General features: G+C 37.0%; 1 protein-coding gene across 2 annotated transcripts; it reads left to right on the top strand.

Annotated features, from left to right (window-relative positions):
* Positions 1–245: 245 nt before the first annotated feature.
* On the top strand, positions 246–25,489 carry LOC145675938 (epimerase family protein SDR39U1). 2 transcript variants are annotated; one of them, XM_081746752.1, is made up of 5 exons: positions 246–370; positions 7,029–7,135; positions 13,922–14,129; positions 19,472–19,618; positions 24,734–25,489. In XM_081746752.1, exons 2-5 carry the CDS (start codon positions 7,109–7,111, stop codon positions 25,183–25,185), a joined length of 834 nt encoding a protein of 277 aa, XP_081602878.1. In that variant the 5' UTR covers positions 246–370; positions 7,029–7,108; the 3' UTR covers positions 25,186–25,489. The 2 variants fall into 2 exon arrangements, with proteins under 2 accessions (XP_081602878.1, XP_081602877.1); XM_081746751.1 differs by having other exon boundaries at positions 272–423.
* Positions 25,490–25,750: the final 261 nt, after the last annotated feature.

The following is a 25,750-nucleotide window of genomic DNA, read 5'->3' on the forward strand; positions in this document are numbered from 1 at the left end:
GTAAAAATTGCGGAAAGATGCCGAAACTGTTAGACTTGGTGAATCTATTGCGTCAATATCAAATTCTTCATCTGAAGCCATCTGGTACCTCTTCTTCATTATGTAGCATCTTTCCCGGTTTTGACTTTTTCTCAATTTTTGACGTTTTCTTTTCCTGATTGTGGCCTTTACTTTTGGACAATTTAGGTTTAAATTAAAAATCTCTATATGAGGTATTCATAATACATTGTAACTATTGTAGCCTACATTATTATGTTTGAGGCACATATTTTATAACCTTTAGTGGTTTTGGAGAAGCAGATAATTTTGTGTTAACTCACCACCTAGTTTTTACTTTTTGTAACAACAGAACAAGTGAAGGTGTTTGTGCGTAAGTTGATTGAAGGTTCGAAATGGCACAGAAATTAGGAACTGTTGTTATAGGTATACTAAATACATTAAAGGTCCTCTTTATTTGATATCCATTAACTAAAATATGAAATTGTATTAGCATACTGTGAGTTGCATCAACATTAATTATGTACCGTACTGATATAAAAGAAAGAAAATTCATACTTTGAAACTTTAGTGTATGTTCCGTGTAACGAATGCGGAATCATTGATAAATCATTGATACAATCGCGTAGGTTAGGAACTATTGAGCTCAAAACACTAATTCAGATTCAGTTTTGTGGTAAACGTACGTCGTTAGGTTGTACTGAGCTTTTAAGTGGCTGGGGTTTATAGAATTTTGTAGTAACTAAAAAACATTCATTTCCTCCCAATTTCGTACATGTTTACTTTTGGCGCACCACTAGAAAGAATTATTCAAAAATTATAGTTACTTCACTAATTTCTAATTATCCCCTAAAAGATTTCCAATAAACGGCACAAAAATATCTCACTTGGCATAGATTAAATTTAAGAGAGCCACCAGAAGTAATTGTTTAAAAAAATAATATTCCTTTACCATTTGTATAAAAACAGCTTCCGGATGTGTAGTATAAAAACTACAGTGCAAGAACCACAAATTAGCCTGTGCTAGGTGGCCACTGAAAAGCACAAAAGCTAACAGGCAAGCCGGGGCGAAGCTGGTGGGCTCGCGCAGGGTGCGTCCGGATGGAGAAGATACGTCAGTGATGATGGGTATGCGAGCAAGTGAATGTAGTAAAAGGAAGTGGGATTGATACGAGTTTCAATAGCACTTTTCATGATTCACGCTTCAATTGTAAACAAAATGCAGGTTCTGTATAGTGTGCAGAAATATGCTGCCGGTGGAAAATAGCATCTAATAGGGGTCAAGTTCCAAAGCTGGTCGTTCGTTTCCAGCAAAATTTACTGGGAAGATATGTATAATTTGCTCGTTTGTATACTTGATAATACATAATGAGAGCGGAAGTTGTGTTTATTTTTCTTTATAAGAGGTTGTAGTCATGGAACTATTTGGTAAACGGAGAGAACTACTTCGCGCAATGTTATTGCATGGTTGGATTGTGGGAAAATAGCGAGATTTGTATTCTGAATATGACTGGAAGTGTACAAAGATGCTCCAGTTTGTGTCCTTACGCAGAGACGAGAAATTACGCTTTTATTAATTTTAACAAAATATTTCCAAACTTCCCTAACCCTAAGCTAACCCGACCCTACCTTACCCTACTTATCCCTCCCTTACTCTACTCTATACACTATTCTACCTAGTTATATCATAAATACTGTCACAAATTTGAATGTGAATAACACAGAGAGTAATATCACCAAGGCAATTTATTTTGGTCATGTTTTACATTGATATGTTGTATACCTGACGCACCAATCATTTTTCGAAATATCCCCCCTTGGCCTTGATGCAACACGAAGGCTGTCCGGCCACTGGTCAATGGCATTACGCACCACGTCCATAGGAAAATTGTTCACTGCTCGGGTCAAGGATTGTTTCAGATTGTCGACGGATGGATGCCGTTTATGGCAGACCTTTGCCTCAAGGACTGCCCAGTTTGTAGTCCAACGGGTTATGGTCCGATCTGCTAGAAGGCCAATCAGCGGTAGAAATGAAGTCGGGGACGTTCCGGGCCAGCCAGTCCTGGGTTGTTTTCGCATTGTGGCCTGGAGCGGAATCCTGCTGGAAGGTCCACCTTTCTCCAGGGAACATTGTAGCAGATAGTGGTTTCACTATAGGTGTTAGCACTGTGTCCTGGTATACCTTGGCAGATGTTCTAACACCCTGTTCGCAAAAATGCAGCTGAGTTGTGCATGTGCAGATTGTTGGCGTAACGCCGCAACAGTCTCTTTGATTTAAGGACCCTCTGCGACATTAATGTTTGGGTCAGAAAGTGACCAGTCCGCCTCTTTACGCCCGTAGATGAAGGTCATTCCTAAGCACACGAGACATGGAATTTCTGCTGGTGTTCATCTCAGCAGCTATCCCATTTTGTGTTCGAACAGGATTTCTTCGAATTCTTGTTGCGACTGCTTTCCGGACCTGCGGGGTTCGTACCGTTCGTGGTCTGCTATTCCTTGCGCAGGCAGCTGCCGTTCAAGTATCGCTGTGTGGCGCGATACACGAATCTCTTGCTGATTTATAGAGGTTTCAGGAGGTTGAAAATCTCACCTGCTGTCTTCCCAGCCTTGTGTAGTGCAATTACTGCTAAACGATTTTCGTAATCGCCCCACTCCATCAGAACAATATCAACGTATGTCATGAACAGTCAAACACACACTACATGCATCTTTCGCTTTACACACAGATGGCAGCACTGTGCCACTCCGGATGCCTACACCCCACTCCAAACTTTGTGACAGTATTTATGATATAACTAGGTACCCTTTTAAAGAGGTCCTAAAAATAGATGATTTTTAAATTTTCGTAGCTGCTATTACGCTTTTTGTCGAAAACCAGGCCGAGCAACTTCGGAATAAATGCCTCTAATAGAGTCATCTTTCATATGCACTCACTTATTTTGTTAGTCGTAAAGCACTTGTAAAGATTTTACAAGAGTAACCCTACACTTGTAAACTTAAAATACAGCTGTATTTCTTTGTATCTAACTCTGTCGCCTGCAGAAATTTGTTCCTTATTAAATATATCTTTTAATGCAAAGTATTGAATTTTACCTGTAAATCTTCCAAAATGTGGTGCACCAAAACTACACTTGCACACCCAATTTGGGTAGTAGGTCATGTAACGTTGCGTAACGTTACCGTACCATGCTATTTTAGGAGGCGTGCTTACCTTCATGAAATATTAGCACGAAATGCTTTCTTACTGCCTTAGGAAACGTTTCTTAGGATAGGCGTTGTATTACTAGGTTCAGAGTGACTTTAGGAGTGCTTTCGAACACCAATTTGTGGAAGATGACCATTAAAAAGCAGGAATGCTATCCAACCGGGTAAGGGCAGGAGCGCATCAGGGGTTCCAAGCGGTTGTGAGGGTGTGTGTCCCATTGAAGTTCATTCACTTTGGAAGTAACGGAAATCAAAAAGGTGTCAAAAGGGATCTTGAAAGATGATTAGTAGTGTGTTATTAGTGTTGTGTCGAACGTAAGAAGTTTCGTTAGTTTGCTTTTACGTACAGTCATAACATGACAAATTCATCATAACTATTAAAATAGTCATTTAATTAGATTTTATTCAAACTAGCGGAGCGAGGTTTACCATTTGAATCAAATTATGTATGCTTGTCTCTCCGTCCGCCCCTCTGTTTAACGATAACACCCGTTAAATTTTAAGAAATTTGACTTTCCTTGTGTCTCCGTGTTTGTTACTTTGAGTATTTCTGTGTTTTCTGCAATCATTTTCAGTGCAATTTTTTATTACTGTGTCACTGATCATTTTGTTCCCCTTTAAAGAACAGATTGTAGAGGGTAATCTATAGACGTTTTTCGGTTTTTGGTTACTCTTATTGATTGTTCCAATATCTACAGTAAATTCGGTATTTCTGTGGGAATATACAATGTAGGTATATGTACGTATTATATACTCGTTGACAATTGCTTGGGATAAAACACATTTTCAGCCGTATGTAATGTTTAAAATAGGGTGCAATAAGTGATTAATATATGAGTAGACTACAGATAGTATGCAAGCTTTATTGACCAAATATGGCAGGAATTTGACATCATGGAAAGGAGCAGGTGTGAAAAACCAAAATATGTAGAGAGCATTGTGGAGTAATGACATGAAGTGTCAGGTGTCATAAATAGAGGGGAGCTCTGAGAAAATCATTAAGGGGTGTGACTATCCTGGGCATTAATACATACTGCACATCTGTTTGCCATGCTGTCCAGGAGAGCGTTAATTGGTTCCACGTGTGTTACCCCGTTCTTCCCTTAGGGCAGTTTTTAGGTCCTGAAGTGTCAAATGTAGTAGATTTCTGTGTGCAAGTCGTCGTCCAAAAGCATCCAAAGTATTCTCAATAGGATTAAGATCAGTAGAATATGGAGGCCAGTCATGCGATAGATATTCTTTAACTTCGACGGTTTTGTGTGGATATGCGTTGTCATGCATGAATACGAAGTCTGGGCCCACTGCACCACGAAAAAGATGGAACATATCCTGTCAGGAACTCATTACAATACTGTTCCTCGGTTACGAATCCTTCTGAAAAAAAAAATTGCAGTAATGTTCATCCATTTTTTCATAATGCCCGCCGATACTATGACACCAGTGCCACCATACCTCTCTCATTCACGGATGTTCGATGAATGGTATCTTGTTCTTCGTTCTCGCCACACCAATTGATGTCCAGAATCACTGGACACACAGAACCGTCTGAAAACATAACATTTGCCCAATTCCCTCGTCTCAATCACGATGTCATCCACCACTGAAGCGATCCTATCGAGCTGTTGTACACCTACCACGACCTCCACCAAGCACGCGTACAGCTCTTTGGTCACAGCAGCTTCCTTTAGTCGGAAAATAACGCTTTGTGCTATTCCCATCACACGTACAACCTCTAACGCTTCGACCTGCCTCAAGACAACCAACAGCTCTTCCACGATCACAATCGCTGAGATGAACCCTTTGCGTCATTTTCCAACAGACCAATTAGCTTGCACTACAATATTGTAGTCACAACAGTGACTGTCGTGCTTGGCTGTGTCTTTTGAGTGCAACCTTCTGACACAGTCTGGCGTTTGTTCGTTATCAGGAACCTTGATAGCCCGGTTGACTCTCCACTTGGAGGCAATGACTGATAGATTTATGCCACGAAGCCGCGTTCTCAAAACTTATAACAAAATGTGCGTCATCCGTAGCAATTGTCAACAAGAATGTATATATATATATATACGGTATTGAAGTTAATCTTCATGCGGAATTCCACAATACGTCTAATTTATTGATCTAATCCGAACCTCATTGTGCATTCAAATTTTTCAAGGCTCTCTAACCGGGAATCAAACCGGGGATCCCCATACATCAAGGTGCACGCGCTAACCACTAGACAGCTGGAAGGGCTAATAACGTTTGGAACATGGTATCTATTTTTCTAATGCTTTTCAGTTATCATCATGGTTTAGTTTTAATATCAATTGAAAATAAGGGAGTGAATTTTAATTTTCCACGCGATTACGAGATTGCGTCCACGATAGCTTTCGGGCAGTCAAGAGTGAAGAGCGATATGTTCCATGATAACCTTCGTAAAATATATATTTGATTTTGAGGCAATCGTTTAAACAGCCAAGAATGAAAGAGTGACCTTTTGACTTAGTCCTTCTCCCTTTCCCACTTGATTTAAAATGTATTGCATAGTAAATTTTGTTTTTATAATTCTGATCTTCATGATTAACAATTACTCGTGTCAGTTGGAATCCAAATCAGTGACGGGCAATGCGATGAAAATATTAAAAAAAAAAAAAAAAAAAAAAAACTCTTCTACAGTGCACATCATAGTTGGTATTGTAACATAAGACCTAATGACTGAAAGAAGTGGAGGTTTGTTTATTGCTGGTAAGATTATTCTCCATTCGTAACTCGTCTCTTGGAGGGTGTAAGAGGTTTCCAAGGGCCTGTTAACACTAGTCTATGTATATTTCGCTCGTTCTATGATTTTGACTTTTGGAAGTTAAGTTTTGTAACAGTCCTGTTTTAGCCATTTGTAACTCTGGAAAGTCGTAAGGGGCACGGTGGTTCAGTAGTAGAGCGCTCACCTTGGGCATGATGGGTCCCTGGTTCGAACTCAAGCCTAGTGAGCTTGTGGTGGAAAACTTCGTGCCCGTGGAATTTTCTCGTTTCCTTCCACTTTCTCATTCCATCGGTTCTTTCACTTTCATTGATCATACTCCTTAGCAGCGAATTTAGTGCAAGGATGGGAACAATTTTAGTTATGACACATACAGTTATCTGCTCCGATTTCCTGCTCCAGGTTAAATCGTTTATTTTTGCAGTACTTAATGTACAAAGGCATATTCAACTCAAATAAAGCAAAACTATAAAGACAGAAAATGTCAACAAGTCTGTTAAATGAACGAATGGAGCCGTGTATGCAATAAGTGCCATGAAATATAATTGAACCCAAGAGAGTGCCATGCAGTAGGTTAAAATGTCATAAAGATAATTGCCTTAAATGTAACGTAAATTTAACTTACTATGTCCATCTGTACTAGTTAACCACTAAAAACAAAATTTCTTCGAGACAATGAAACGATTCAGTACAAACATCACACTTTCTTGCTTTAGGGACAATTGAAATAACCACAGTAACAATATTTGTGTCATTTATATCCACATAACCACAAACATCCGAACTATTTATGTAATAATCTCCTGCAAACAGTCCTACAACAACGTTGAACACGAATGAATCTCCCGTTTTCTAGATTTGTCTTAATCTGATGATTCCTCGAAATAATCTTGATCAGTGTTGGCGCAACAGATTATCCTCAGTTTGATGATTAACTTTTGTTGTATTCCTATTGACAGATTAATCCTCGGTTGGTGCCACTGAACGTGACGGAAATAACCAAATTAAACAAAGGAATTCGTTTGTAACATATTCTTGCAGTGTAATTTAGGTCTTTTACATTTAAACAGTCTTGTTTGATTTACAGGAGGTGGAAGTGGTTTCGTTGGAACAGCAATAACTAATTTATTGCGAAAGAAAGGCTATGGGGTTGTTATTGTTTCTAGAATGCCAGGGCCATATAGAATGTCGTGGGTAAGTACATTATGTATCTTTTAAAAATAAAAAGTTGTTAGCATGTAAAATAATTAGCATATGCTGAAAATGAACTGATAATTTAATTAGTATCTGTGATGTATGCAATTTTCGTTTATTTTTGTAATTTTGGAATGTATTTGATTTGTTCTGACTCATATATATTTACGAGGTGCATGTCAAAAAAGGGGCGATATGTTTTTACACGGAGTTGGCAACACTGATGAAGTTGAGCATACACAGGAGCATGTCCTAGTATTCTGTGCTTGAACTCGATAGCATCTTCCAAGTGGAATTGTGTACGTGCGAGTAGTAGTAAAGTGAAATGGTTGCTGCCATAATACAAAATCCCTCCAATTGTGAAATGAGGTCTGCCATATGATTTCTGAACGCCAAAGGACAGAATGCAGCTGACACTCATCAGGAATTGTTGATTTGAGTTTAACATCCCTTTCAGCAGCGAGGCTATATGAGACGTGGACCTACTGATTAACGTGGAATCCGAACCACATGAGCTCCGCCGGGAATCGAACCCGGTTCTCCCGCTAACCGCTTAGCCACGAAGGAGCTCTCATCAGGAACTGTGTGCCCTTTACAGATCTACAGTAGTGAGTGAAGGGAAAGTGAAGCAATGGTGCAGAGACTTCAAGAACGACATTCAAATGTTCATGATGATGAGCGTAGCGGAAGGCCTAGTGTTCAGACGGACGATCTGATGGAACACAAGTGCAATCCGATCGCCAGTTGTCAATGACTGAACTCGTCAAAGCGTTTCCATAAGTGTCTGCGGAGACAGTGCCTCGAACTATGATTGCAAGCTGGATTATAACGAACTGTGTGCCAAAAATGCTGACAGTCGGTCACAAAGAGCAAAGAAGACAGGACCACGTGAGCTTTTGGCCAGCTGGGGGCAGGATAGGGATTGACCTCTTTTTTTACATAGTGACTTGGGATGAAACCTGGATATCGTACGCCATTGGGGAGTCCAAGCAGCAGTCAATGCACTCTGGCTCTCATAAAGCGAAGAAATTCAAACCCATCAGTTCACAAAATCATGGCAACCATGTTTTGGGACCAAAAGGTTGTGGTTCTTGTAGAATTCTTGGAACCAGGACGAACAGTTACAGCAGCCAAATACAGTATAATCTGTAACAAAAGAAATTCTGACCAGAACTTCAGTATTTCAGCTTGGCCAGTATTTCTTTTGTTACAATATCCAATCCAAAGCCATGGATAGTGTTGTAATATAATCTGCGACGTGCCATCCAAAAATAGGCGGAGAGGAATGCTATGCTCTGAGCTTTTGATCCATGACAACGTCCACCCACACACAGCTGCTCGTACTGTTGAGATAATTCGAAGCTTTCGATGGGAAGTATTCAGCATCCCCCTTATATTCACAGCGATTTGTTTCTTTTTTTCACTTGAAAAAGTGTCTTGCATAGAAGCGTTTCAACGAGTGCTCAAGACATCAGTTCTGGACTGGCTGCACCCTCAGGCGGCCGTTTTTATACAGAAGCTTGTGCCACGCTAATAGAAATGTATAGAGATTCTTGATGAATATGGAGAAAAATAGTCCAGGTATGTACTTGTATATCAATCACAATAAATTTCTTCTTTTATTATTATTATTATTATTATTATTATTATTATTATTATTATTATTATTATTATTATTATTATTATTATTTAAATATCGGCCTGTTTTTACATGCGCTTGGTATATATAAAGTATCATATGTACCGTGTTATGCAAAAATGAACTAAGCGCCAAACTTTGAAAATCCACGTAAATGCGTCGATTGGTTCCTGATACGCATTAGAACGTTTTGCACAATCGAAAAGAGATGAAAACCAACACCTTTCCAAAAAAGAAACATAATTTCACTTTTGATTACGGCTACATTAATGTTGGACATCAACCTTTATACGTAATTTTCTTGAAAGTATGAAAGTGGCGCGTAGTTCGTTTTCGCAGGACACGGTACAATGTATATATTTTCAATGTGTTTAATTATGTATTCAAGAAGGTCCCACATACAGACATCATACCATTTCAACAACTTAATTGAACTGAACTCATACATTATTGCAAATACTAACTTGAACTAATCTTTGTGTACGTCTGTCATATAGTAATTGCCGAAATTTTCAATAAGTGCTTATCAGCGTCGTTTTCTTAATGCATCAACTGTTGCTTTTAAATCATATCTCATGGCGACAAATGGTTGGTATAGATGTGTCACACAGAAATCCTTCTTCAAGAAATGAAAATGTATAATTACTTCCCTGCAGTCAGTAACAAATGTTGCAATTTTCAATATCTGAACATTCACAGAATTTAACTTGAAATTCGATCAAGTAAACTAATCTTTCTTTTACTATTTTAATTAAAGAAGAATTTGTACATAATATAAACATTTATAATATAAGTGTAAATTGAATAAAGAGTCATATAAGAGGGAACTAGTGTGGAAATGGTATTTTTGCATATGTTATATCGTAATACCAGGATCAAGGATTACAAATGAACATACAAAAACCGTTACTTATGAACTGCCATTTTTTCCAACTTATTAGTGGATAGATATGAATCAAGCTAGGTTATCGTTAAACCGTAATGTAATTAAGTGTTCTTTTCAGAACACTTTGGGGTATAATTTTTCTTTTATAGGACAGTACAGTAATTCACACCATTGAATAGGGAAGTAATAGATTTCCAGCGAAGCACACAGAACTGATTTGGGACAAAGTCACCGAGCTGGCCGAAATATTGATGTTATGTTAATGTAGGTACAAGAAGAAGAAGGGGGAAAAATAGGTACAAAAGCGAGTTCATGTAACGGAAATTTCTAATCTGTATCTCTAATTTTTAATTTTGTAAGTTTCGTAGTGTTTCTAATAGCCACGCTTGTACACAATGAGAACGAGAAATGCATGCTTGTATTCCCGTATAAGCTAGCTTACAAATATTACGCCGCTGGTGTATTGAACTCATATTTAAAAAAGCAAGTTGTTTAGTACTTTATGATTCGTATAAAATGGATATTTAATATACTATGAACGCACCTATATTCTGATAAGATAAAAAAAATAGGTATGTTTATAGTTTTTTTTATTTTATTTTTTTTACACATACGTTAACTTTCACAAAAACTATTCTTCGATGGTATGTAATTGCCTCCACTGAAGATTAAAAAAATAAAATAAAGAAAGAAAAAAGAAAGCCTTGTCTTGTGTCCGATGAAGTGAAGATTTTTTAAAGTTTTTCTTACTCTCTGGCAGCTTTGTGAACGCCACCAAATGCACTGTTAGACTATTAGTATGTATGGGGATTGCTTCCTTTTAATGGTATGACCTTCTGAAAAACATATGGTGTTTCACCGTCGTGAAGATTGGGTACTATTTTCATGTATTCGTAATATAATTGTTGTACTATCTATGTATAGAACCATAAAGGCTGTACATAGTTTATTATAAGTTTCCTGACGTAGGGTAACTCTGTTGTTATCAGAGTTAAAACAAAATGTGAGAGGGGAAACCATCTCCAAATGTGATGTTTTCAATCTAAAGTGAAGTTTTTTTTTTTTTTTTTTTTTTTTTTTTTTTTTTTTTTTTTTTAATCGGACAAGCCATTAGGGCTGTACACTCTTTGTGTGCCCAATATTAAATGAAAATGCAACGTTTCCATTTACCTGAACATACAACATGAATGAAGTGATTGTCTTTTACGCTAATGTGTAGATGGCCAGCCCCCATTTCAAAAATGCCCTATCGACACGTTAGAGTAAAAGACAGTCACTTCATTCACTTATGTTGTGTATTCAGGTAAATGGCAACGTTGCATTTTCATTTAACATTGGGCACATAAAGAGTGTACAGCCCTAATGGCTCGTCCTTTAAAAAAATCCTTCAGTTTAGATTGAAAATATCATATTTGAAGACGGTTTCCCTTCTGACATTTTGTTGTAACTGATAATAATAGAGTTACTCTATGTGAGGGGACTCCTGAGACACCCTGTATATAAGAAACTGTTTTAAAACATTCGTAGTAGAGACTAGTTTATCTGCGCAGGTTTCATAGACCGCTTTTCAATTGTTTGTTATATGGAGTAACACACAATGCAATACACATACATGAAAATATTGCCCAGTCTTCAAGAAGGTGGAGCATCACGTATTTTTCAAAAGACCATCTTAGGAAAAAGGACACCACAGAAAGCAAAGAATCCTATCAGGGCGTTTGATGATATTCATGGAGTGCCAGAGAGCAACGAATACTTTTAGGAAAGTCTTCTTATCGGATACAAGGTAAGCGACGAGAGCAGTTTCAAAAGTAAGGTCTCCAAAGCGCCGGAGACACAGGAAAACTGTTCATGTGGCTGTTGGCAACACTGTTGTGTTTGTTGTGTACCCGATTCCCAAACAAGCCTGCTCGCACCTCTCAGGACTCGGTCTTCGCTTTGCAGCCTTTTGTAATGGAGCTCCCACTTACCGCTACCGCCAAGTGCGAAGTTCGCGCAATTATTTTATTTTTTTGAGCGTAAAAGACGTTAAACCGATTGACGGAAATAGATGGATGTCAAAAATGTCCCCAAATGGTGTAGGGAGTTTACAACCGGTCGTACTGAAATTCATGAGAAAAAATGAAGGAAAGACCGTCAATTTCCTACGAGACAGTCGCGAAGGTTGAGCAAACCAGTGTATAGTACCTGTTTCCTAAGTTGAAAGAACATTTGACTGGAACATGCTTGAGCAGCGATGACGAGTAGTTCGACGCTTCTTCAAATACATGGTGGCGAGCTGGTATAACATGGGCATGCAAAAACTGTAACGTCTACAAAAATGCATCCACCAAAATGACGAATATGTAGAAAATTAGATAAATGAACAGGCTTTAAAGTGATGTAAACATTATTGAAAATAAACGTTTCTTTGTATTTCTAAGACCTTATTTTTGGAATTACCCTAGTTTTTTTTCGTTTTTTTTTCTTTCATCTTCAGTATTAAATGTGTATCCTATAGCTAGTATTGTTATTGCCCGTTAAAGTTTAGCGTCCCGTTTCTGCTACGAGGCCATATGAGACGTGACGTAAGGTGGAATCCGAACCATCGTAATGCGTTCAATTTTTTTTTTTTTTATAGCTCTTCCGCCGGGAATCGAACCCGGGATGATCTACACGGTTTAACCGCTACACCAGCGGAAAAGACTAAGCCACTATTAGCAGATAATTATCTCTAGTTATTGTCTTAAGTATATGTATATGTTCTTAGCAATGATAAAATATTTTGATCAATATTAAACAGCATTTATTAGTCAACATTATAAATACTTGTGTTGTTGAATTTTGAAAAATACGTGCACATTGAAAACACGAAACAGAAGTTTCTGGGTGTGAGTGACAACAGTTAGTCGTCAGAATACACAAATTAAAAAAAAAAAAAAAAAGTACAAGACAATGGATTGAACTAAAAAGTGTTTGTGGCTAATGTTTCTCTGATTTTATTCTACAAGGTTTAACTATAAAGTTCCAGGACTGATGTTGGTATTCTCTAACTGCTAATGACAGAAAATTGTTTATAATTTGAGATTAATGTTACGTTGTGCTTCTTTTAAAGGACATATGGAGATTCTGAAAGATAACACTTCTGTCCTAAACATCGGTCATCGAAGACACTCTGGTTTCCACTGACAAGGATTCCTACAGTGAACAAAAGTGGAACATTACGTTTTACTGTAACCAACAGCAACTTATGAGGTGATCAGAACTGTTTACGTTTTACTGTAAGCAACAGCAACTTATAAGGTAATCAGAACTGTTTACCACAAAATTGTGTACACAATGTGGTCGTGTGTTTAAATGGTACACAACCTCCATCATGTGGATGGTTATGCGACGGCCTGACTGCAGCAGGTCACGAACACGTTCCACATCATCCTCTGAAGAACTGGTTGACGGATTTCCATTCTTGGTCATGACAAACTTCTTCACGAAATCGGATGTACCGTATGGCAGACCATTCTCGTATCCTGATTATCTCATAAGTCTTTGTTGTTGATTTCCTTAACTTATAATAAAACTTAATGTTCATCCTTTGTTCCATATAAGAATCCATGGCAATGAGAACGAATTTATCTTCAATGACCAATATTTAGGGGGTCACATACAGTCTTTTTACCAAATCTTCACTGTAGTATACCCGGATGCAACTTCATCCTCGTATGCAGTAGTTGATGAAGACTTGCAATATACTTTTACAATACCAATTTCAACAGACTTTCACAATTTTTGTCATGAAATTCTTAGCGGCACCTTTTTATCCTGTGCCTGTGAATGCTTTTTCTAATAATGTGGCTATTGTTTACTGTTGAAATAGAGGAATTTGTAGAATCCTTTTATTATGTATATTGATCAGCAATTGTACAATCGAAGCCATTATTAGTAGCCTATGTACCAACAGAACAAAATAAAACAGATGAGATTTCACACACTTAGAAAGGGATCCTCAAGCTTCTCTTGTCTAATCAGACATTGCCATCTAAATTACAGGCCTTCAAAACCTGGGATTCAAGTTAAGAGCGCTACTGTCGGGAGTAGTCAAAGGTGCTGAGAGGTATATTCTAGCGCACGTGGGTCGCTCTCAACAATAACCAATCTTACTGTCATTAACAGTTACAAAGTACTGGCATCAGTCCTGTAACTTCATTGTCAAACCTTGTATAATACATAAAATATATGATGTTCTTTTTGTAGTTGCTTATGTCGTGACTGAATTTTCCTGTAGAGTGACCTTTCAAGAAATGGTCTCCCTGGTGACTGCACGGCCGTAGTGAATGTTGCGGGACAAAATGTGTTGGATCCAACTCGTAGATGGACGGTGGGATTTAAGCAGAACGTCTGGTCAAGTCGTGTTAATACGACAACTTCGCTGGCCAATGCAATAATAGAAGCAAAGGAAAAGCCAAAGGTTTTCGTTACAATTTCAGGAGTAGGTAATTAATTTTCTATATTAAAGGTTTTCATGCTTAACTTCAAAACAATATTGCTGGTATAATCCAGTGCTTTTTATGCAGCTAGGAGTTAACACATTATGTGATCCGTGCATGCTGTAAACAAATTGGGTAGATTAACTCACCATAAATCTTAATACGAGAGGCGATCAGAAAGGAAGGTTACAAAGCCTATACTGACGTACAACCAATATAGCCAACAGATGGTACATACATTAGGTTATTTTTGGACGGAGCCTCCGTATCGGTTTAGGCACATGTCGGTCGCATCGTGGGACGAGTTTGAAGATTCTCTCCTGGCAAAAATCCTGTCCTTGTGTGTTCAGTCACGTTGTCACGAAGTGTTTCATTTCCTCGTCTGAAGCGAAGCAACGGCCTCCTAGGTGCGCCTTCAAGTGCGGGAACAGGTGAAAGTCGCTTGAAACAAGGTCCGACCTGTAGGGAGGATGGTCGATGATAGCCCAGCGAAACTGCTGCAACAGCGTTGTGGTCTTCTGGGCTGTTTTCTCCACCAGCCACAAACTTTCGACACCATTCTGTGACATGCTGACGAGACATTACAGTCTCTCCGTAAACCTCTACTAGCTGCGGTTCTATGTTTCGCCCACTGAAATCGAATAATTGAGCGGACTTTTTTGCGAGACCAATTTTCCAAACGAGTCGCTATTTGTGTTTACCTACAATTAACACCGTTGTTGGCGGGTGGCTGAAAATCTGCACAGTTGCCAACTCCACGTATTAAAATTACCAAACACTCCTCATTCCTCTATAACAGACGGAACTCCAGAAATATCGGCCTTGTAACCTTAGTTTCTGATCCTCCCTCGTAATCATGCATGTTCATTGTTGTAGAAGCAAAAGCGCGCCGAAGTGGATCTAATCTGTGTCAATCTACTCATGCTAGAATTATTTTCCTCCCTAAGGTCTACTTTTATTTTAACAAAGGTCTTAAGTTCTAGGGTAGGTTTTTATTTTGTCTTTATCTGTGAATTCGTTTGGTTACTTCGATTTCACGCAAAGTTTTAAGTAATTCTTTCATTATTCAGACTGCTTTGGAAGTTCTTCAGATTTGAGACAAAACACCGATCAGTTGTCCAACCGAGAAAAAGATTGAACCCCTACTATATTCCCAAACGTTCATAATTTCGTAGACTTCCGTTTATCATTAATTGTTTATCGTTCTCGTACAGATAACACAATTACTTACATATACGTACTGTATATTATTCCTCTCATACGCATCTTAAAGTTATTTTATATATTCCACTTGTCGAGAATTGGTGTGTTTTGTTTATTACAGCTTTCTCTCTATTCTAGTACTGTATAGCGATAGTCAAAACAAATACTTATTGGATAATTTCGGGGGTGCACGATCACTTAATGGTAGAACACTCAATCTGGTTTGATCCCAGACCAGGGGACTTTGTGGTAGATAACTTTGTGTCCATCAATTTTCTCGGGATATTCCCACATTCTCATTCCACCACTTTTTTCATTATCGGGCATAATCGTGGAACGTTGAACTACAGATTTCATTTCGAACCATTTAAATCTTACTTGTTCCGGTTTTTTATATCTCGACTATATAATTGGATAAGCGTAATGGGAGAGTTTATTATTCAGCAAAATCATATAATTTCGATCCGTTTGTCTATAATTGTAAGGGTACAATGTTTTGACACGAAACAACTTTTGATACACAAGATAGTTAAAAATAATGATAATAATAAATAAATGGAACATTGATGTATGAGAATCACACCAATATTATAACTCTTGAAATGAAACATACGTACATGCTTAATTTTCATAAGTAGAATTTCCCTTCTCAATACACTACAAAAAAGTCCTAACTATAAAAACAAGACGCGTTAGTCTGTCAGTCACTCTTCTAATAATTCACAGTCAGGCTAATAATTTTTGCTAGCTGCGCTGCCTCCTATCTGACGCCAAGATATGTCGCTAGTGTGCAGGCAATATGCAGACGAGCCGAAGACTTGGGATGGAACAAATACTAATTTTTGAAATGAAATTGGCATATTTCCCAGCCAAAATTAAAATAAGATCAACTACCTATACCTCCTTTTGTATTACCGAGAACATGAACTACGATAAGTATCCAATCTGTTATTTTTAAGCAGCCACTATTTGGCTTAATGGTAATTACTTTCCCATAATTTACAACTAATTAATTTAGATATTGCAATAGTTAAGGTAATATGACAAATGCCCAGAATAGATATGTCTTTCAGGCTGTAAATCTTACATAAAGAGTAAACAGGCTCATAAAACGGATAAGTAAAATGGTAAAATTCGTTCAGAACACAAGAGATACACTCATAACGGATTATATCAATTACACAGTTCTGTGCTTGTATGTGCAGAGTGTAAATATATATAGTATTTGTCACATAGTGATGTAGCAAAATCTGAAACTTATAGATGAAAAATCATACATGATTGTACTGAATAGTGGCATACGCAGTGTGGGAGGTTTCTGGTTTTTAACCTACCCTCCCTTGAGCAAAATATAGAAAATAATCATATATATATATATTGTAATATTCTGCACATGGCTGTGTTGACAATTATACATAAAAATACTATCTATCATATTTTAAAGTGTTATTACGTCGCCTTGGATAATCGTATTTGAATGAAATTGGTCACATTAAGAAAAAGAACTCAAATATTTTTTATCACATATAAATTGAATGTGGGCCCCACGAGTGGTGATGCAGACATCAACACAATATTCCCATTTACGCCACACACGCTCCAACATATCTGTTGAAATGAACTGGGTGACAGCACTGATACGAACTTGCATTTCTTGCAGGTTTTGAGGCAATGGGGTTACATAGACACAATCCTTTATGTAACCCCATAAAAAAGAAGTTACAAACCGTCAAGTCAGGCGACTTCGGCGACGAAAACACACCAACTTCGTTCTTATGAGGTCGCCAAGAATAACTTCTTAAACTTATTCTTTAATAACAACACAACACACAACGAAAGAAAATAAATTTACGTTAGCACATTACGCCGTAAGAGTACAGAAACATAAAAGCTTCCCAAGTTACCCCCAGCAGAAACAGCATCTGCCTAGTAAATATCTAACAATGAACCCATATCGAATAATTATAATGTAAACATGAGTGAATTTTCTCTTTCAGCGTTTGATCCCGTCCATTATTGACATTGTTGACATGCATAAAAATATTTGAGGTTTTCCTTCAAATATGACCAATTTCATTTACTACGATTATCCAAAGCGACGTAATATCACTTTAAAGTATGATATTATTTTTATGGACACGCTATATATTCCATGTCTTGAAATTGAATGCTTGCTTAAATCTCTCGTCCCTTCCGTGATGAAGTTCCAGGGTTTTAGGAAAGAATAGTAATTCAACGTGTGTTAAAAGTTCATTATAATTTACACTGCATTTCAGGAGACATTTGAGTCCCTCCCACTGGTGTCAGAGTTAAAACCAAGGCAAAATACAAGAGGAGGCTGAATGAACAGAATCTAGATCCCGAAATTAAATGTTCTAAAACCAAGTTAAATCATAGGAGGACCGTGTCACTTCATTTTGTACTCGTTAGCAAACAACCATCACAATCTTCCTCAGATTGTCAGTTCCTGGAAACTTTGCGCGCTTTCTAATTTTTCAAAAAACTCTGAAATTGTGTCGAATTGCCCGGAGTCCACATTTATTCGCGGCTTGTTTTACTTTTATAATATATATATATATATATATATATATATATATATATATATATATATATATATATATATATATATATATATATATATATATATCGCTATAGTTTATCTGTTTATTTGAGAAAAATAAAATTCCATAGAAAAATCAACAGAAAGTCAATGTCTGGTGTTTTATTTTGTGATTCTTCATACAAATGTCGACTAACATAAAGGAGGATTATTTTCGTAGTACATAATCATCACTATGTTCTTTAAAAGAATGCAAAATAAAAATAAGTTATGTCTTGATAGTTGGTAGAAAAAATGATTATACACATTTTAAATAAATTACGAGGGTAAGTCAAAAATTATTACGTCAGGTTGACGTAACTCTTCTTGCATTGTTCATACTTACCTCTGTCCTCGTTTATTTTATTGTTATGCTGCTGTAGCAATGCTATGAAAGTTTGATGTTGACATAACTCTTCTTACATTGTTCATACTGACCTCTGTCCTCGTTTATTTTATTGTTATGCTGTTGTAGCAATGCTATGAAAGTTTGATGTTGACATAACTCTTCTTACATTGTTCATACTGACCTCTGTCCTCGTTTATTTTATTGTTATGCTGTTGTAGCCATGCTATGAAAGTTTGATCCTAATTCCTCCATTTGTTGCAGATTGATCATGGCCGATCTATTAGAAATTTGCACCAAAGAGGAACAACGAGCAGTGATCCGATTTTTGTAGTCGGTGTGTATCAGGAACCATGACTAATTTCCAGATAATGTGCCAGTCCATCAATAGTCACTCGTCTGTCTAATAGAACCATATCACATGCACGCTCAATGTTGTCATCATTTGTGGCTGTACATGGTCGTCCGGCTCCTTCCTCGTGCATAACACTTGTGCAAACATTTTTGAATTTTTCAATACATTCGTAGACACTCCATTGCGGCAAAACACTATTCCCGTATTGTGCCATAAAGTCTTTGATGGATTGCGGTCCCTGATCACTGCTAGGTGTTGTTCTTTGGTGCAAACTTCTAATGGAGCGGCCATGATCTATCTGCAACAAAAGGAAGGTAAATGGAGAAATTAAGACCAAACTTTCATAGCATGACTACAACAGCACAACAAAAAGATAAACGAGGACAGAGGTCAGTATGAACAGTGCAAGAATAGTTCTATCAAATTGCTGATAATTTTTGACTTACCCTCGTATATATATATATATATATATATATATATATGTGTGTGTGTAAACATTAGAGTTAAAAAACATGACAGGGATATTTGGAAATTAATTTGTAGAATTGTTAACTCTTATTAAATTTCAAATTAAATCAAGCTGTTTGAGTCAGGTTTATGGTAAAAATATATGGTTTTTAAAACTAAGTACTTAAAATATAATTTTCAATTAGAGAATCGTGTTTGATTTCGTGACCTGTTAGCGATCACTTTACGAAGAATTTTACTTTATAAAGAATTTTATTAGACCCTTGTACAATACCTTTTGCAGATATTAAAAATAATCTTATTCTCACGGAAACCCAAAGTTCCACGAATCACATTTGAGAAATAAAAGGAATTACAAATTCTGCGTTATGTTTCAGGAATTTATAAGGCAAGTGAACATGTAGAATACACAGAGGAAAGCAGTGTAGGAGACCATGATTTTTTGGCCAAACTTTGTATAAAGTGGGAAGAAGCTGCCAAATTACCTGAAAATATTGGAGTACGACAAGTTGTCATAAGATCAGGTAACGTTAAGATGTTTTATATTATTATTCGTAATTTGGCAATTGAATGCATTTATTTATTGTACGTCATAAATAATTTTAGCAACTGATGCTTTTATTTGTGTATAAAAGAAAACAGTTACGTCATAAATTCATTTTTGGGAGGTCTGCGACCTCTTATGATCTAATTGAAGAGTACTTATTTGGGACAATATGTAATTTATGATGATGTTTTGAAACTATTATTGGAAGTTTCCGCCACAGCCGTTTCTTGTTTACTATCATATCGTTCATCCGTAAGCTTTTATTATTTCTCACGAACTGATTTGAATAAAAAATTGTTTTAAACCCTAGTTGGTCACCTGTTCAGTACGGCAAATAGGAAACGAGACAGCCTGTAAAAAAAATCATGCAAATCACTTCCAGAAATCTTGGACTGTAATGGTGTTCAGGTTCCTCGTCTATATATTAAATGAAAACTTAAAGTTCGTAACACTAAAATTATGTAATTCCGAGAACTTGTTCCGATTACATCCACCAAAACGAATTGATATAGAGTGTTATAGAAGCAAAACAAATCAATAATTGTTTTAAAAAGTTCCTACATATATGCCTACGTCATTTTAAGCAAATTTTAGCATTTTTTCATATCTTTCGAATGATATGAGATATTAAATTGATGTAAACAGTGGGTATTAAATTCTTTAGTTTGTTGAAAATCATACATGTAATTGAATGTGATACTTATCTAAATACTTTTTCGAAACAAAGTCCTTTGAAAAATAATAAATTTTCAATTTCTTGTAACTTTCCAAATTTTGTTTTTGATTTCTCGCATTGTTGCCAATTTAAAGTGCATAATGGTTGGGACTGAATTAGTTCGAATATCAATCTCATTTCATTTTCTTATGGTTATTGCTAATAACTTGTCGTAAGTACTTCCCTTGTATTTTATCAATTTCGGATCACAGAAATAGACCCTTTGCCCTTCAGTATTTTCAACGTTTTGCTGAAGAAAATTGCGTGAAGATAATGAGAAGTTGTCATTGTATGAGCCACGCCTCACTTTTGTCAATTAGAACAATAATTCGTATATATGTATATACTTGAACCCCAAAACCCAATTTCATCTTTTTTCGATTCCATTCCAGTCATATAGAGATTTCGAGTTTGCTTTATTTTCCATATTTCTTCTAAACTAAGGCATTTTTAGGAGCGCCACATGCCGGACAATATTTCGCGAAAAATGGATCATGGTTTGGTGTACACCACAAACCGAAAAGAGTTCGAAAGAAATTGGAATTTAGCACGTCAAAGATACTGTTATTTACAGGAATATTGGGGTAAGTGTTGCTGTCTTCTAAAACTGACAAACATACCATAACGATTGACACGTCGATTGGCAGAAGTCGAGGAAATCGTTGTGAATTTAGAGCTAATTCTTGGAACTAAAGATCTATTTGGGGGGGGGGTATGAACATATTTTTATTATACTTTCAAATAAGACTTCAGGCTTAGAAATATATATGCAAATTCATGCGAGAATAGTTCCTATGAGATATGCAGTTGCGAGACAGAAGTTAAACATCGCGGAAAAGAATTTAGTTTGCTACTATTACAATGATATGCAGTTTTCAACTTCTTTCTGTTGTTTTGAAATAAGATGGTGTATCGGAAGGGATTTTTTCTGCAGATTCAGAAAATGGCCTTCAAAGTTGTGTATTACATCAGTTGTTTTTCACAAATCACGAAAATGTGGAAATTGAATGACATATGTATCTGTTAACGTCTATTAACGTGTTTTATTACACAACACTAACATCTATCCGTCTATTGGTGACCATGAAAGAGACATACGAAAATCTTAAATTCCTGCTGGAAAAGGTGCAGTACAAACATTATGAGTGGTCTGTATGCGGCAATTTCAAGGTGATTGGAATATTGCTCAGCCAACACGCAAGGTACCCAAAATACCCTTGCTTTGGTGTGAATGGGACTCCAAGGGCAAGACCTGAACATTGGGTTCGGAAGCAGTGTCCAGTCAGAAGTACCTTTATACCTGGAGAAAAGAACGTTGTTTCAGTTCCACTAATTGATCTCTTGAAGATTCTGTAGCAACTGTTACACATAAAGCTAGGTTTAACGAAGCAATTCGTGACAGCTTTAAGCAGAGACAGTAAATGCTTTCAGTATCTTGGTGTTAAGTTTCCATTAGTCACGTCTAAAAAAATTAAAGCTGGCACTTTTACAGGCTCACAAATAAGAAAATTGATGGCGGACAAAACATTCGAGAAAACTGAGTGAGACGGATTTGCAAGCATGGACTGCATTTAGAAATGTGGTACAAAACTTTTTGGGGAACACGAAGGCTGCAAATTACAGCGTTTTAGTCGACGAGATGTTGGAATCTTATAAACTGCTTGGCTGCAACATGAGCGTGAAAGTGCACTTTCTTCATACTCATCAAAATTACTTTTCTGACAGTCTTGGTGATTTTACGGATAAACGTGGCGATCGTTTCCATCAGGGCATTAAAGTGATAGAAAAGTGATACCTGGGAAGGTGGACTGGCCATATGGACTATTCTTCGATGTTAAAAAGAGACTGTAATGCGGAAGAACACCGAAGAAAATCCAAAAAGAGAAAGTTTCAGATGTTACAAACGTTGCCATATATTAAAATCGTTTAAGAAAAGATACTTGTTTTTCAATTTTCACATTTTCGTGATGTGAAAAAACCTGGCGTAATACAACATTTTGAAGGCCATTTTCGGAATCTGCGGACAAAATACACTCCGATACAGCTCTTCACTTCAAAACAACAAAACCTTGCATATTTGTGTTATTTCTACTGAGTGGCAATAAATCTAGAAGAGTATGGGTAAACATATAAGCACAGAAATCATTGTGGAATTTATTCCCTTGACAGAACTACCGGGTGTAAACAGGCGGTACTCACTCAGTCTGGCGTTGGATGGTTGCATCACTGAGGATAATTGTCACTGCTGGGTACACAATGATTGTGTATGCCAAGCACTTAACGTATACGTGTCTCACAACCCACAGATGCACAGTTCAATCCAGATGTGTGATCAGCGTGCACCATAAGAAGTCTATTCCATGCGGGGGTAGTTCAATCACTTTATCGTCCAGTGCCATTCGCATTACGCGGAAAACCACTCACTCCAACTATACTAGGTTTTGTATGTTTCTTACGGCAGAAGACAGGCCCTGAGTTCGGTGCTTGAGCGTGGGTTTAACTTTTAATTCTCGGAGTTGTTTGACCTGACTTCCTTCTTCTTTTCTGGGAACAGCTTCTTGTAACACTTTCCACAATATTTCATTGCTCCATGCTACCGATACCTTGCGCTAATGACTTCTTTCTCAGTATTGACTGCTGAATAGGTCGGATTTGTTGTGAGCAAGCAGATATTATAGTTTACTTCTTGATTGAAAAGTAGACTGAGAAAGGATAGATCCAATCGTTCCAGCGACGAGACATAATCTAAACCTGCTGTTTCGTCTTCATTGTTTCTTTTAAGAAGCAAAGAAAAGAGTTAAATTGATTGCACACTGAATACATCTAGATTATTAATGATAGTGCCGTGAGATTGCCTTGCTACAAGAATAAAGCTAGTTCTCAACACATCTGCTTGTACGTATATTGTTTGAAGCGACAGTTTTACAATTTACTCAATTTTGATCCTAAGTGACGTATTACATTAAACATTTCGACTTACAAAAATGGAATCCTAATTTGTAAGAAGATTTTCTAATAACTTTGTTGCTTAATAATTTTCATAACTGACTAAATTTATCAATAGTACAATATATCAAAAATAAATATAACAACTCGTTTTTAATATTAATATTCGTAGTGCGGTCAATCAATAGAAGTGCCCTTTGGCAAATTTCTCTCAAGTTCTCATGCTGTTTTTTTTACAGCAGCATCCTTTCTCCCACCAAACCCCTTTTGACGGCATTTCCGGGTTTGCAACGTCTTAATACCCACTCTGTCTGTTCTTTCTTCCCAATACTATAGCCAATATGAAACAGATGTCAGGCAATGTAAGAACACGGAAGCTGGTCTTAGGAAATCGAGCACTAACTTAAAGGACAGCATTTGGAACAGTGGTAACTAAGACTCCATGTGGAGTTGACAAGCGACTGTCAGTTGTTTGAAATGAGGGTTCTGGTTGGCCATTTAGTTATCGGGGGTGTTTTCCGCAAGATCTCTGACGATGACTTATGGCACGAGTCACCAGACGTAGAAGGCGGCAATCTTTATATACGAACTGCGGTTCGTTTGAAGAAACAAGTTATACATAAAGATGTTACTTGTAATAATTTGTATAATTTTACTGATGTGAAGTGTAAAATATCAATTTATTTCAAACTGCTTTTGGTTTGCATTGTTCACCAAATTACGAATTCTTCGCTACATACTGTCCGGTAGTTAACGTTGTTAAAAACAAAGTTTGGAACAAATACGAAAAATAAAAACAGTTAATTCGATATAACTTTTGAAATGGAATCGAACGGGATGAAATTGAGAGTAGTTCTGAGTAAGCCACGACGAACTCTGTCGGATGATACCTAAAACGTTTTATTCCGGTTTCCTAACTCTCCCTAACCATCCCGATAAAGTCCAAACCCCAACCTTGGTTGCTTATAACTTGGGATGCAATGGTCTGCATAGGCAAATACTTGACATTAACGTACTTAGTCACGCTACCTCCATGCCAAATTACAGATGTGATAAGTTTACATACGTATCACTGCTTATGAAACAACAATTATAATAGTTCTTGATAAGGCATGAATGATTTATATATTTAAGTTAAGCGTTCAGACTACTGAACCACTGCAAGACCTTACCGAACATACTTTTTATTCGTCCTTGAGAATACTGGTCATTCCCAGAAAAAAATTTGAGGTTTGAACATTGAATAATAGGTACTATAGACGTTCACAAGTGTGTAAAAATCCCCTTGTTATACCTAGAACACTGTAAAACAGCCAAGCATTGTCCGTACTTGTGCAAAATGCCTCTCAAATTATATTTGAAGTGTTTAGAAGGAGACGTAAACTTTGTCATTATAGCTTTCTTTAAAATAAACTTAATTATTTTATTCAGGTGTGGTTCTTGGAAGACAGGGAGGCATGATCAAACAACTGTTCTTACCATTCTATTTGGGTGTTGGTGGTCCTGTAGGGTCAGGGAACCAGTACATGCCTTGGATACATCTACACGACCTCGCTGGACTCTTCGTGTTCGCCATAGAGAATGAAAAGGTTCATGGGATATTAAACGGAGTGGCACCTCAAATAGTAACCAACAAACAGTTCACTAAAGCGTTCGGGCGAGCATTATGGAGACCAACATTAATTCCTGTTCCAACACTTGCTCTTAATTGGGCTTTCAGTGAAGAACGAGCGAAGATCATGACAGAGGGACAGAAAGTGATACCAAAGAGAACTCTAGAATTTGGATACAAATATAAATATCCAAATATAGATGAAGCTTGTAAAGAAGTTGCTAGACTTATATATGCCGATGAAGAGGAAGCTAGCGCAAAGAGTGTTTAGACACTTATTTTCCTTGTGTAATCACGGAAGTGATTTGTAAGCTAAGTCTGCGTTGTTAACAAATATTTAGTATTGCTCGCAGTAGCCATTAATTTTCAATACAAAACTGGATATGGAGAATTTAAATAAATAATACATTGTATTAGTTTTACGGCGTGTTTTGCAGGTAAGATCTCGGTTTTTCTCTCATGACACAAAATGCTACAGAGGAAACACTGTCATTGTTTTTATATTTCGTCTGTACATACATGTATATAGTGTAAATTATCATTTTGTAATAAAAATTGTGAAAAAAACTGCGTGAAATTCTTTGCCTGAAATGGATTCTTTTTATCTCGCAAGTTGAGGCACACACAAGTTGAAGCTTGCGACTTCCGACAATGACGGAAACTAGTGACCTCTTGTGTAAGTCAGAAATGATACTAGGTTCAATCCAGAGAGAGATTTACATAAAAACATAGAATGTGTTCTTGCTTTTCATATTTCCTTATCTGAAGATTTGACGTGTTTCTGTTCAGCAGAATATAGTTAGTTTTGGCTTATATCAATAATCTGATTTCGATTT

This window comes from Thermobia domestica, chromosome 18 (genome assembly GCF_964235325.1).
Source record: "Thermobia domestica chromosome 18, izTheDome1.hap1.1, whole genome shotgun sequence".
Lineage (NCBI taxonomy): Eukaryota > Metazoa > Arthropoda > Insecta > Zygentoma > Lepismatidae > Thermobia > Thermobia domestica.

Excerpts from the sequence above, each read along its gene's own strand:
- LOC145675938 (XM_081746751.1), top strand. The coding sequence starts at position 393 with ATGGCACAGAAATTAGGAACTGTTGTTATAG. Across the intron at positions 7,136-13,921 it reads GGCCATATAGAATGTCGTGG|AGTGACCTTTCAAGAAATGG; the intron begins GTAAGTACATTA and ends ATTTTCCTGTAG. Across the intron at positions 14,130-19,471 it reads CGTTACAATTTCAGGAGTAG|GAATTTATAAGGCAAGTGAA; the intron begins GTAATTAATTTT and ends GTTATGTTTCAG.